The 14,543-nt window shown below is 36.6% G+C and overlaps 1 protein-coding gene across 20 annotated transcripts in view; it reads left to right on the forward strand.

The window, feature by feature from the left end:
- The window catches only part of LOC567670 (probable E3 ubiquitin-protein ligase HERC1), a 167,731-nt gene that overhangs the window by 20,196 nt on the left and 132,992 nt on the right, over positions 1-14,543 (forward strand). For all 20 annotated transcript variants that reach the window (XM_073935797.1, XM_073935798.1, XM_073935784.1 and 17 more), the window contains exons 2-8: positions 372-1,338; positions 4,165-4,260; positions 4,584-4,769; positions 7,042-7,353; positions 10,098-10,194; positions 11,760-11,903; positions 13,158-13,285. In XM_073935797.1, the coding sequence (XP_073791898.1) occupies positions 406-1,338; positions 4,165-4,260; positions 4,584-4,769; positions 7,042-7,353; positions 10,098-10,194; positions 11,760-11,903; positions 13,158-13,285 (1,896 nt within the window). In that variant the 5' untranslated portion in view covers positions 372-405. The remainder of the gene's footprint in view (positions 1-371; positions 1,339-4,164; positions 4,261-4,583; positions 4,770-7,041; positions 7,354-10,097; positions 10,195-11,759; positions 11,904-13,157; positions 13,286-14,543) is intronic.

Genomic DNA, 14,543 nt, shown 5'->3' on the forward strand with positions numbered 1-14,543 from the left:
CATACCAATACCTGACTATATTGTTGTTGTTTTTGTTTTGTCTTTGTTGATGTTTCTTTGTATTTGTATGATTCCAGTTTATGTACCTTTTTGGATATTCTAAAAAATAAATAAATAAATAAATTAAATTAAAGCTAGTTGTCTACTGTATTTGTTTGTGTTGACCATTTGACCATGCTTAGGAAAATACATGTGTAATTATTGGTCTATATATTGGCAATCGACTACCAAATTTTGGTTATTGATATCAGCCAACATTTTTATAGATGTGCATCCCTAATATCTCACCCCACTTCACTTTTCCAGTGTTTTGAAATATTGAACTGTCAAAGGATGTCTTTTAAAGTATCTTTTCTTTCTCTCTCTTCCAGCTATGTGCCTGTTGTGTGTGAATAATGCACAGTGATGGTGCCTTCTCAGACCCATGTGATGCTCAAGTGGCAAGAGCACCTGAACAGCTCCTGGGCGGCGGAGGACAGTGTTCAGACTGCCACACGGCATGGAGCGGCTGCTCTCTATGCAAAACTGCTCTACAACAAGGAGGTTGTAGGATTGGCCCAGCCGGTGCAAGACCTAATGGGTCCACGCTTGCCTGACTTCCAGTACGAATCCAGCGCTGAGGAGGAGAAGGAGGAATACCTATCTGCGCTCCTCCACAGTCAGAGATGCCTGGCTCATCGCATGCTAGCAAGGACCCCCTTTGCTCTTTCCCTCCACCACAGGCTGGTGATCCTCCAGAGGGTGTTTTACGCCCTCCATAGCAAATATCATGACCGATTCAGAGCACCACTACCTCCCCAAACCTCATCCTCCAGTGCCGAAGGGGGTGCCCTGGAGTCGGTGTCTGAGCCTTGGCCAACAGGAAGCTCCCGTTCCAAGACTGGCACTGACGTCCTTATTGAAATGGGGGTCAGAACTGGCTTGAGTCTCCTTTTCGCACTTTTAAGGCAGAGTTGGCAGCGGGGTCGTCTTGAGAATCCACCGGATGTTGCTTTGTGTAATGAGGTATTGGCCACCGCATCTTCAGTCCTGGCCGCCTTGCCTCCCCTTTCCTTGGCCAACGAGAACAAGATACCAACAGTGGGGCTTGACTGTCTTGCGCAAGTTGGGGACTTCCTGAAGAAGACTGCAGTCAGTGGGTCTGGGGCGGACCGGGCGGGTCGCAGGCTTGCCCTCGAGCTCCTCCTTTCGCTAGCTTTACAAAGGGGGTCCTTGCGCTTCCTTCTGGAGTGGGTGGAGGTAGCATTGGCCGCCTCTGCTTCTTCCAACACCTCTGAGACAGTTGGAGTGGGCTACGAGCTGATTCATCAAACCCTACAACAGATGCGCCAGCACACGGTGTGTTCCTACGCCATGCGGTCGACCTAGCGGTCATGCTAATAGCATGAGTGAAGTAATATACAGTAATACTAATGGATAATGGCCACTAATATAGAAAGCTGTGCCTCTTTCACAAGAAGAGAGAGTATAGAGTTACAATACTGAGGCTAGCCTAATACGTTTCTCCATTTGTTCATCCCTCCCTCAGCACTTAAAGGAAATCATTGTTGATAATTGTTACTGCTAATACATTAGCGCCATACAGTAGTTCACCATTATTCTGTATTCTTCTCATGGAAGCGAGCACTGAACATTTCTCCTTGCTCTAAATAAGATTGTGGCTTTCATTTGACCGGGAGCTCTTGGCCGCCTTCCCAGCTCTGAAAGCTGCCTGAGCCACACCAGACCTGCCATGTGCTGTGCTCTAATTTATTCATGTCTTAATCAATGAGAAATATGGCTACTTCAAGGCTTTTGTGCTTGAAGTTCAGCAGAACTGCTTTGTTTATAGATTCTCCTACTCCAGAGTACAAAGTTAATTCGTTCTCGGAAACGCCCAGCTGGTTAAGCACATTGGTGAAGTAGAGCCAGTATTTAAATTCAATATTAACAATAATGAAGTACATATAATAATAACTCAATATATATTAGTAACCTGGCATTGATATTAACTTTTTTTGATCACAAGCCACTGTGGCTAGTAGTTTCCAATTTTACTACTAGCCACTTTACTTTGCCATTGTCACTAGCCACAATTTTGTTGTTGGGAAAGTATATTTTAAATGCATAAATTTTGACTTTGGCCAGTTGCGTTTTAAGGCACAGTTGCTTTGTGCAAGGAAAAGGGACATGGAAGCTTTAAAGCAATCACCTGTGTGCATGACACTGTCGTCAGTTAGCGAGGATCGCTTTCTTTTGCTCACGCGAACACTTTTCAGTCGTGCTGCTTCTCGATTCTAAGATCACATTTGCGAGCATATTGACAAACGGTCTTAAACTAAAATGCTAATCTTTAAAGAGGAGACAGCACTGGCAATTTAAAAATGATCCAACCAACCAAAGTGGCTAATGGGGGTGTCTGCTTACCCAAAACAGGTGAAATCTACCCGTCTTTGACGGGTTGGTTAATGTCAAGCCCTGTTAGAAACATACATAGAAAAAAAAAAACATACATACTGTTGAAGTCCGATTTATTATAGCCCTCTTTGATTTTTCTTTTTAAAATATTTCCCAAATGATGTTAAACAGATTCAGGAAATTTTCACAGTATGTCTGATAATATTTTTTTCTTCTGAAGAAAGTCTTATTTATTTTATTTTAGCTAGAATAAAAGCAGTTTTTATTATTTTAAAAGCCATTTTAAGGTCAGAATTATTATTCCCATAAGCTTTTTTTTTTTTTTTTTTTGATAGTCTACAGAACAAACCATCATTATACAATAACTTGCCTAATTACCCTAACCTGCCTAGTTAACCTAATTAATCTTTATATACACAGTTAAAGTCAGAATTATTACCCCCTCCCCTGTTTATTTCTTTTCCCCAATTTTTGATAATTGGTAAGAAGATTTTTTTCAACACATTTTTAAATATAATAGTTTTAATAACTCATTTCTAATAACTGATTTATTTTATCTTTGCCATGATGGCAGTAAATAAAAATTGGCTAGATATTTTTCAAGACACTTCTATAAAGCTTAAAGTGACATTTAAAGGCTTAACTAGGTTAATTAGGTTTACTAGGTAGGTTAGGCTAATTAGGCAAGTTATGTAAAACAATGGTTTGTTCTGTAGCCTGCAGAACATAAATATATAGTTTAAAGGGGCTAATAAGTTTGACCTTACAATGTTTTTTTTTAAATTAAAAACTGCCTTTATTGTAGGCAAAATAAAACAAATAAGACTTTCTCCAAAAGAAAAAAATATTATCAGAGATACTGTGAAAATTTCCTTGCTCTGTTAAACATCATGAGGGAAACATTTAAAAAAGAAACAAAATATTCAAAAGGGGACTAAAAATTCTGACTTTAACAGTATATATATATATATATATATATATATATATATATATATATATATATATAAAATTTTCAGATTTGTTTAAAATGAGTTTCTCCTTAAAAAAAACAAAAAAATCTGCCAGTTGGATAAGCAAAATAATCTAAATAGACAAAACCTCTGAGAAAGAAAATAATTTTGTTACAGTGTATATGATAATCTAGCCAAATATATCTACACATGATTATTGTTCCACATTGCCCAGCCCTATTTTCACAGCTAATAGTCTTCAGTAGGCACGGTTCCGCTAAAAAAACATCCAAGTGTCATACGAAAGCTGTCAGTCATTTTGCTTCTACAGTAGTTTATTATATTTGAGCTATCCGCTTGTTAAGTGGTGACGTGTTTGTGACGCATGTCATACTGTTTCCGGGTCCAAGCCGCCATTCATTTGAGTGGAGAAATCATTCGTTTATGATCACGTTTTATTCATATCACACATTAAAGTTAATTTTATAAAAAAAATCAAAGTGTACACAACAATCTCTGGGCTTGCTGCATAACAAATACCAAAAATGTAACAATTTATAAAAAAATTAATCACTTTCTGGCCATCGGATATTAGGCATGGACATATATACTATGATCGGGATTTTCGAAAGCATTAAATCGCTTTGTAAACGTTTATTATTATCATTTCATGAGTCTCCCCATTCAGTTGAATAGAGCGCTTGGAAGCCGCTTCACGTGACGTCACACTTAACAAGCGGATTCACTGTAGCACCAGTTTGTCATTTGTTCTAGCTGCTAACATTATTGTATTTTTTGTTATTGTTTGTTTTTACAGGCTGTTCGTGGTGAATCCGTCAATACTCAGGTGCTGAAGAAAGATGCAGACGGACTCTGCAGCCTCTCGCATGTTGCTCTCTGCCTTTTCGAAGAGGTCTGTTTGTGCAAAGTGTTTACAGACTGTAATATAAGCTTTTATTAAGAACTTCTCCAAAACTATGTGAGCAAAATTTTGCTACCGTTTACTCCCCATGTACCTATTCCAGATCTTTTGTAATTGTTTTCTTCTGTTGAGCACAAAAAGCTATTTATCTTATCCCTAAAATTGACAGTTTCAGCAGCACATAATAAATGGCCTGATTGGAATTTTGTGCTGAAACTTCACAGACGCATTCTGGAGACACCAAAGACTTATTTTACATCTTGTAAAAAGGGCAAAACAGTAAAGTAAATCTTTAATATTTGTGTATGTTGCAGATATGCACTCTGGCCTCCAACTGCTTGTGCTCATGCAGCGCAGGCTCTTCCTCTTCCTCCGGCTCGGAGAACGATACAGTCATGGTGTATGTGTGGGGCAGCAACAGCAGCCATCAGCTCGCCGAGGGAACGCTGGAGAAGATATTACAGCCCAAACTAGCTCAGGGCTTCAGCGACGCACAAATGGTGTGTGGGTTTATTTTACTCGAGTGTATTGGCAATTCAAATAACTGGAAGCCATTGTGATGCCAATATTAGTTCCAACAGAGTCCGCATGAGGAGGAGGAAATGGATCACTTGGAAAAAAAAGTTAATGAGAGATTGTCATGTTTATTTTAACAGTTAAAAAAGGGATTTAAGTTAAAACTTAAATAAAATTCAGTCAGATTTTATGCATATTCATTTATTCATTTTCTTTTCGGCTTAGTCCCTTCATTAATCTGGGGTCGCCACCTCGGAATGAACTGCCAACTTATCCAGCATATGTTTTATGCAGCGTATGCCCTTCCAGCTGCAACCTATTACTGGGAAACATCCATACACACTCATTCACACACACACACACACACACACACACACACACACACACTCATACACTACGGTCAATTTTAGCATACCCAATTCACCTGTACCACATGTGTTTGGACTGTTGGGAAAACAGAAGCACCTGGAGGAAACCCATGCCAACATGGGGAGAACATGCAAACTCCACACAGGAATGCTGAGGCTCGAACCAGCGACCTTCTTGCTGCAAAGCGAACATGCTACCCACTGCTCCACCGCGTCAACTGATTTTATGCATATGCTGTTACTATTCAAATTTTAGATTGATTAAATATTTTGGCAAAATTTTAGTACATATGATGACTTCGGACTTCCTTAAGACTTTCTGTTTGACTGAAAAAATAGTACATTTATTAGTTGCCTCCAAGGAGATAAGTCATATAGGGCCAAAATTATTATTATTTTTTTAAATATGGATATTAAAAAGAGATTATTTTAGGGCAGCATATTTCAATTCAATTTTGAAATTCAATATTTCAAAATAAATTTGTATTGCATGCTTTTATATTTTAAATATATAAAATACACATTTATAAAAATATATATATATTTATATTGTTTTGTAAATTTAATGATTATATATAAGTTTATTTATGTGTGCATTATTAGCATTATTTTCCAGGTTATAAGGTATATCAGGTATTTATTTATTTATTTATTTGTGCATTATAAGCCCTATTTTCCAGCTTATGAGATATATCAGTTATTTGTTTATTTGTTTATGTATGCATTATTAGCATTATTTTTCAGGTTATAAGGGAAATCTGTTATTTATTTATTTATTTATTTATTTATTTATTTGTTTGTTTGTTTATTTATTTGTTTATTTATGTAAGAATTATTCGCATTATTTTCCAGGTTATAAGGTATATCAGGTCTTTCTTTCTTTCTTTCTTTCTTTCTTTCTTTCTTTCTTTCTTTCTTTCTTTCTTTCTTTCTTTCTTTCTTTTATTTATTTATTTATTTATTTATTTATTTATTTATTTATTTATTTATTTATGTGCACATTACTATAATTATTTTCCATGTTATAAGGTATATCAGGTATTTATTTATTTATTTATATATTTATATGTGCATTATTAGCTTTATTTTTAAGTTTAAAATATATATCATTTATTTATTTATTTATTTATTTATGTATGCGTTATTAGCATTATTTTCCATGTTGTAAGGTATATCAGTTATTTATTTATTTATTATTTTTTATGTGCATATTATTATAATTATTTTCCTTGTTATAAGGTATATCAGTTATTTATGTATTTGTTTGTTTATTTTGTATTTGTTTATTTATTAATTAATTAATTTTATTTATTTATGTGCACATTATTAGCGTTATTTTTCAGAGTATAAGGTATATCAGGTATTTATTTATTTATTTATTTATTTATTTATATGTGCATTATTAGCTTTATAAGTAAATAAGTTATAAGTAAATATAAGTTTAATGTTATTCATAAAACAGTCAGCCTGGTATAGCTGGAATACATGCTATACCTTTGTTATACCTTACCTAACAAAGGTATAGCATGTATTCCAACTATACCAGGCTGACTGTTTTATGAATAATATTAAACTTATATTTACTTATAACTTATTTACTTATTATATTTACCTATATCTCTTGTCAGCTAAAAATTCATTCTATTCTCTCAAATATAGATATATGTTGTACAAAGTTTGATTATCTGATCTGAAGTTGTCTTCAGACCAAGCATTCTCTTTTTTCTAATACAGATGTCTTTTCATTATTACTGAGAAATGCAATTTAGAGAACAGCAGGTGCATCTAAATAAACTGTGCTCTTTCACTAATACTGTTTAGACATCCTCAATCATACTTGATTCAATTCACTCTGCTCTAAACAGTGCTCTTCTCTTTCCACCTGCAGATTGAGGCAGGCCAGTACTGCACGTTCTCTGTATCCGCTGATGGGGCAGTGAAGGCTTGTGGGAAGGGTAGTTATGGCCGGTTGGGACTTGGAGACTCTAATAACCAGTCCATGCCCAAAAAGCTGGTTCTAGAGCCTCCGCGCACCATGAGGAAAGTGTCGTCTTCTAAAGGGTCAGACGGACATACGTTGGCCGTCACAGCGGAAGGAGAGGTGTTTAGCTGGGGAGATGGAGATTATGGCAAACTGGGCCACGGGAACAGTGCCACACAGAAATACCCCAAGATTATACAAGGCCCTCTATTGGGAAAGGTGCGAAATGGTGTTATTTTTTGTTTCTGCTGATACAAGTTATATTTATGGAAAGTATTCATAGCGCTTCACTTTTTCCATGTTTTTTTATGTTACAGCCTTATTCCAAAATAGATTAAGTTAATTTATTTCCTCAAAATTCTTCACACAATACCCCATAATGATGATGTGAACAAACGATTTGTCGAAATTGTTGCAAATTTATTAATTAAAATAAAAACCCTGAAAAATCACCTGTACATAAGTATTTACAGGCTTTGCCGTGAAGCTCTAAGCTGAGCTCAGGTACATTCTGTTTCCACTGATCATTTTTGAGATGTTTCAGCAGCTTAATTGCAGTTCACCTGTGGTAAATTCAGTTGATTGGACATGATTTGAAAAGGCATAAACCTGTCTATATAAAGTTCCACTGTTGACAGTGCGTTTCAAAGCACAAACCAAGCCTGAAGACAAAGGAATTGTCTGTAGACATCCAAGACAGGATTGTCTCAAGGCACAAGGCTGGGGATGGTTACAGAAAAATTTCTGCTGCTCTGAAAGTTCCAATGAGCACAGTGGCCTCCATCATCCGTAAGTGGAAGATGTTTAAAACCACATGGACTCTTTCTAGAGCTGGCTGGCCATCTAAGCTGAGTGATCGGGGAAGAAGGGCCTTAGTCAGGGAGGTGATTAATAAACTGATCGTCACTTTTTGTGAGCTCCAGAAATCTTTTGTGGAGAGAGGAGAACCTTACAGAAGGACAACCATCTGTGCAGCAATCCACCAATCAGGCCTGTATGGTAGAGCAAACAGACAGAAGCCACTCCCTGCCTGGAATTTCTCAAAAGGCATCTGAAGGACTCTCTGACCATAAAAAAACAAATTCTCTGGTCTGATTAAACTAAAATTTAACTCTTTGGAGTGAATGCCAGGCATTACGTTTGGGGAAAAAAACAGGCTCTGCTCATCACCAGGCCAATACCATCCTTAGAGTGAGGCATGGTGGCGGCAGCATCATGCTGTGGGGATGTTTTTCAGCTGCAGGAACTGGAAGACTATCAGGATAGAGGGAAAGATGAATGCAGCAATGTGCAGAGACATCCTGAGAGAAAAACTGCTTCAGAGTGCTCTTGACCTCAGACTGGGATGACGGTTCATCTTCCAGCAGGACAATGACCCAAAGCACACTGCCAAAATATCAGTGGAGTGGCTTCACAACAATTCAGTGATTGTCCTTGAGTGGCCCAGCCAGAGCCCAGAGCTAAATCCTATTGAATATCTCTGGAGAGATCTGAAAATGACTGTCGCTTCCCATCCAAGCTAATAGAGCTTAAGAGGTACTGTAAAGAGGAATGGGCAAAACTTCCCAAAGACAGGTGTGCCAAGCTTGTGGCATCATATTTAAAAAGACTTGAGGCTATAATTGATGCCAAAGGTGCTTCAAGAAATTCTTGAGCAAAGACTGTGAATACTGATGTATTTTTTAATAAATTTGAAAAAATTTAAAAAACTCTTTTTTCACATTATGGGGTACTGTGAGTGTAGAATGTTGAGGAAATTAATGAATTTAATTCATTGTGGAATAAGTCTGTAACATAAAAAATGTGGAATTGGTGAAGCGCTATGAAAACTTCCCGGATGCACTGTAGGTTTAAAAATGGTTCTTTTACGTCCAGTGTTGTGTTTATATTCATGATCGTGTTAATTTATGTAGCACAGTGATCTTGCAAAACAAGACATTTCATTCCACTTTATGTACACTCATGAAGGAATAACAATAAATTTTACTTGACTTGAATTGACTTGACTGGACTAAATGAGATCACTATAGAAACTGCATTGCAACATCAGTAAGCAATGCTATAGCAAGTCCAGAAGTTGCTAGCAACAACATTACATGTCAAATCAATCCCAATAACAATAAATCATTATAATGCCCTAGCAGCCGTCTTTATGTCTATAGTGTTTTACACAATGTAGATCGTTTCAAAACACTTTACAGAGATAAGACAAAGAAAGTCTGATATGACATGAATTTGAACTAGGTTCAATATAGCAAACTTTTGTGCAAAAAGGCTGTTTTAAAATGGTGAAATTGATCTGCTAACATTAGCATTGGGGCACACGGATTGCCACAGTCTCCATGATACAATATAATCACATTATTAGTGTCACAAAACAATATTATTGCGTTTTTAAATATAAATATTGCCATATATTGAAATTTATGACCTTTTCGCAACTTTGAAAAGGAAACCTTCTGCAACAATCATTTGAAATAAGTAAAAACAATTCTCAGTTTATTTATTTTAATAAAGTTGTATTGCTTCATTGCTAAATGGTATTGTCAAGCGGACAAACTGACCAACACTTTAATAATAATACATATTATTTTTTAACTATGTGCTGCTGCTTTCAGTATATGGAAGTATATAGAAGTTAATTGAATTATATAGAAGTTTCTAATATATCAATTCAAGGTGTTAGTTAGAAAAAAAAACTCCTTTTAATATGGAGAATATTCCGTCTATCACGTGTTGTTGCTTTCATTTAGAACACAACTTAAGTCAGCCTTTAGGCTTGATAGTCAGGCACTGTTGGTGCTGTGCTTGGGTGTGTTTTGATCCAGGAATGCAATACCTTGTTCAACCACTGGTTGTCAAACTTGCATACTGTACCTTTAAACAATGTTTAATGGGTAGCCAGTGCATCATGAACAGGACCTGACTAATATAATCATACCTTTTGCTTGTGTGTGTTGCAGGTGGTGGTGTGTGTGTCTGCTGGATACAGACACAGCGCTGCAGTGACTAATGATGGAGAGCTGTACACCTGGGGGGAAGGAGACTTCGGTCGACTCGGTACATCACTCTCCTCTTATAGACCCTCAAACATCACTACACACACACATTTGAGTGTCTGCTCTCAGATATGGTGTTGTCAGTGAAATACAATTCGCTATTGATTTTTGTGTGAGGTGGTTTTTAAGGTTTTGACTGACTGCTGTGCACAGTACGCACTGCAGAGAAGGTTTTTTTTTATTACTGATCTGCAGAGAAATAATTATCAGAGAGGCGACTGGATGCCTCAAACTGAGTCAGACTCTTGTGTCAGAAGTTCTGTCTCAGTTTTTTTCTGTGTCTATGATTAGTAAAAGCTTTTATTCATGAAACATTTTAAGGGAAGTGTTCAAACCGGGGTAATTCTTGAGGAATTTTAGAATATTTATCTTTGATCTAATGGTGTATATGCACACAGACTTTTAAAGAGCCCCCATTTTGCATTATAAAATGGCATATTTTGGTTTTGGAGATCTCCAACAACAGACTATGCATGCAAGGTCAAAAAACACGTTCATTTTCTGATTCATTTGTTGCCAAACTCCTTCTTAGATTGAGGCTAATCTGCTGTGATTGTTCCGATGACCCAGTCTGTTGTGATTGGATGACTTGGTTCAGCGAGAGACAGAGAGAAAAACTCACCATGGCTATAAAGTAGCAGAGAGTGTGTGAGAGCCCAATGCAGGAATGCAATAAAGCAATGTAGTTAAACACCAGCATATTACTCTACCCTTAACGCTAACTCCAAGTAATAACAATGACACACATTCAGTATTAATAACATGGTAGCAAAAGTTGAGCCATAGCAAAGACAAATGGCAAAGTATTGCGAGTTCAGAAACGCATTTTAATTTGTAAAGGTAAAGCACTCTTGGCGTTTTCAACAAGGTTTTGGAAACAGTATGTGAATGGCCCCATAAAAATATAACCTGAGTGATACAGTACAAGCACTGATCTATATAAGATAAGTGATTACATGCCATGCGGGGCGATTACAACTTATAACACATCAATCAATCAATCAATCAATCAATCAATCAATCAATCAATCAATCAATCAATCAATCAATCAATCAATCAATCAATCAATCAATCAATCAATCAATCAATCAATCAATCAATCAATCAATTATCTGTTCTTAAACGAATCAATCAATGAATCAATTATTCATTGTCAATCAATCAATCAACCAGTCAATGAATCAGTTATCTTTTCTTGAAGCAATCAATCAATTAATTTTTTAGTCAGTCAGTCAATCAATCAATCAATCAATCAATCAATCAATCAATCAATCAATCAATCAATCAATCAATCAATCAATCAATCAATCAATCAATCAATCAATCAATCAGTTATCTGTTCTTGAAACAATCAATCAATCAATTATTTATTTAATCAATCAATCAATTAATCAATCAATCAATCAATCAATCAATCAGTTATTTGTTCTTGAAGCAATTAATCAATTATTCATTCATTTAATCAATCAATCAATCAGTTATTTGTTTTTGAATCAATTAATCAACTATTGAATTAATCAATCAATCAATTAATCAATCAATTAATCCTTCTGTCCATGATGTAGGTCACAGTGACAGTCACAGTCGCAATGTGCCAACTCTTGTGAAGGACATTAGCGGGGTCGGGCAGGTGGCCTGTGGAAGCTCACACACCATCGCTGTGGCTCAGGACGGACGAATCGTCTGGTCATTTGGAGGAGGAGACAACGGTAAACTGGTGTTTCATAGTTTGTGCACTTCTGTGGTAGTTTACTTCTTTAACTTTTTGCCCTAGACATCCACATCCATACTAGAATCATTATTTAAATTACCTTGCCTATTTTTCATGATCTGAAAGGACTTTACCAAAAAAAAAAAAAAAAAAAAAGATTACACATGGCTGTTTTTAGGTGAAATTTAGTAAACAGTCTCTCAGAAGAAACATGCTATTTCCTGAAAGACAAGCCTCAAAATTCTTAATAAATACTTTTTTACATAGAAAGTGATATAGATTTTACCTGGAATTTCACATAGACAGATATTTCCGCTAAAGAAAAAGAATTTTATTCATTTATTTTTTGCCGTGACTGACACCGAATAATAAATGGAGTTTCTTCTACTGACGCTCCATGACTCACTGACTTCATCTGGTTTTATGCTTAAACTATGTTGAATAATAAATATTTATTGGTTTAGTTATGTTTAAACTATTTTTAGGCAAATATTTATTACTTATTTATCTGTTTATTGTTTCTGTTTTAGTGTTCGATTTATTATTTGTTGTCTGTTTGTGTTTTTAATTGTTTATCCACCATCCAATTGTTTTTGTTTTTATTGATCTTTTTCTTTTGACTCATTTCCTTCATTTATATCTGTATTTATTTTGTTTGTTTACTAGTTTTATTTTTCATATTTCTATATCTAATTTTATAAATTTTTTATTTATTCATTTTTAGTTTTGTCGGTCTCTATCAATAAATATCCAACTTAATGCGGTTCTAGTTCATTTAAACAACAATATTTTGTGCATTTCACTACCAAAACTTTTTTTTTTAATTTAAGTTCACCAAGTGGAAAAATACTGCAAAAATACATTTATTTTTTTCCAAGTGAATTAAATAATTTGATCAAAACTTGATCTTTTATATTTCACAAAACATATACCAGCGGTAAACATAAGTTTTGCTTTTTGTTAATATACATTCTCAATAAAAATAATTTTGCTTGTACCAAACTGTAAAGCTGTACACCCTTTATAGTGCTCTTTTCTCAGAGTGAGTAGGCCATAGGTACATTCACTTTTTTCATAACCAGATAATCCAGAAAAATCCTCTAATACAGCACAATCAGCATAACATGTACAGACAGGCTTAAACATGTTTAAAATGAAGCTGTTGCGAGCTGTTTCAATAGATAGAGAGCCAGCACAGACAAAACCTGTGGATATAACACACCTTAAGGAAATCTGTGTGCTTGTGTTACAGGTAAACTGGGACATGGAGACACAAACCGTGTGTACAGGCCTAAAGTGATAGAAGCCCTGCATGGCTTCATTATCAGGAAAGTGTGTGCAGGTAGCCAGTCGTCACTGGCTTTGACATCTGCTGGCCAGGTAAACACAAACTCCCAGTGTTCAGTGACAGTGTTCTGTCCTACGCTAATATTGGAACTCATTGATAAAAATGAGCAAAGAAAACTGTTTGTTTGTTGTTTATGTTTCCGTTCACCTGTTTTTTAGGTTTATTTTGGAATATTGCACAAAAAAACCTTAATGAAACACCCAGATGCGCATAACTATTTGAGTAAGGGCCTACTCACACTATGCTATCCGAACTGTGCTCTGGCCCGTTTCCTGGATCGTTTGAAAAGTGTGAGTGCTCTGAATTGGGCTCACTGAGCGCGGTTCACTTGGGGTTTGGCGCGGTAAGGTTGTGTGTGAGTGCAAAATGCGCCAAAGCCCGAAACTGAAAGTGAGACGTGACATTTAAAGGACTGTTTCATAAGGATTTATTATTGATTTTTACTGTTCAATGAACGCAAACTGTTGTAGTTTATCAAAGACACAAACTCCTCACTGCGCCACAGCTGTGCACCTTCAGCAAACCTCCTAATTCCTGCAGCACGAGGACTTTATGATTGTTTATGAGCGTCAAAAGTGGCTGATCTGTTCGGCGAAATATTTGAGTGCGTCACTGCATCTCGAACAATTTAAACGATATAACTAGAACTGTGCTGAGCGAGAGCGCTTCTGACCAGTGCATCATCGATAGCGTAAGCGTGCCTAGGCCCGAATGTAATGTGAGCGCGGGCCAATGGGGGAGACGGGAGGGGGGACAAGTGTGCTTTGGCCCGGTTCAAGGCAACTGTACGTTCTGTGTGAGTACGCCCTAAAATGAACTTTTTTGGGGGGGTGTGAGGGGAAGGCTATGTCACAGACGAAAGTGAAGAGCAGACGGAGGAGGAGGGCGGTTGAGGAGGGGGATTGGGAAAATGATTTGCCAGATCAGATTTCAGAGGTTCCGGATCCGACGTGTTCCGGCACAGATTAAGCCCTGTGTGTTTGGCCATACACCCACAGCGCTTCACAATAATAGACTGATTTCACGCGGCCGCCATTTTTAAAAGCGAAATCGAGGCTGTGGTGGGAAAAAACCCGGAAGTATCATTGGGAGTTACATAGGAACGTTGTGTACCTGGCTGTATATCTTATCAGCGACGAGAAAGTGACACACATTTATAACTTCTCTACCTTCCGATGACCCGAAGGTTCTTTCTGAATGAATGGTGAAAATAAAAAGCCATTTTTAGCTAAGTTAAGGGAAATGGCACTAGTTAGCTAACGTTTTCTTTCCCAAACACACGTTTTAGAT

Source organism: Danio rerio, chromosome 21 (genome assembly GCF_049306965.1).
Source record: "Danio rerio strain Tuebingen ecotype United States chromosome 21, GRCz12tu, whole genome shotgun sequence".
NCBI classification, from domain to species: Eukaryota; Metazoa; Chordata; class Actinopteri; order Cypriniformes; family Danionidae; genus Danio; species Danio rerio.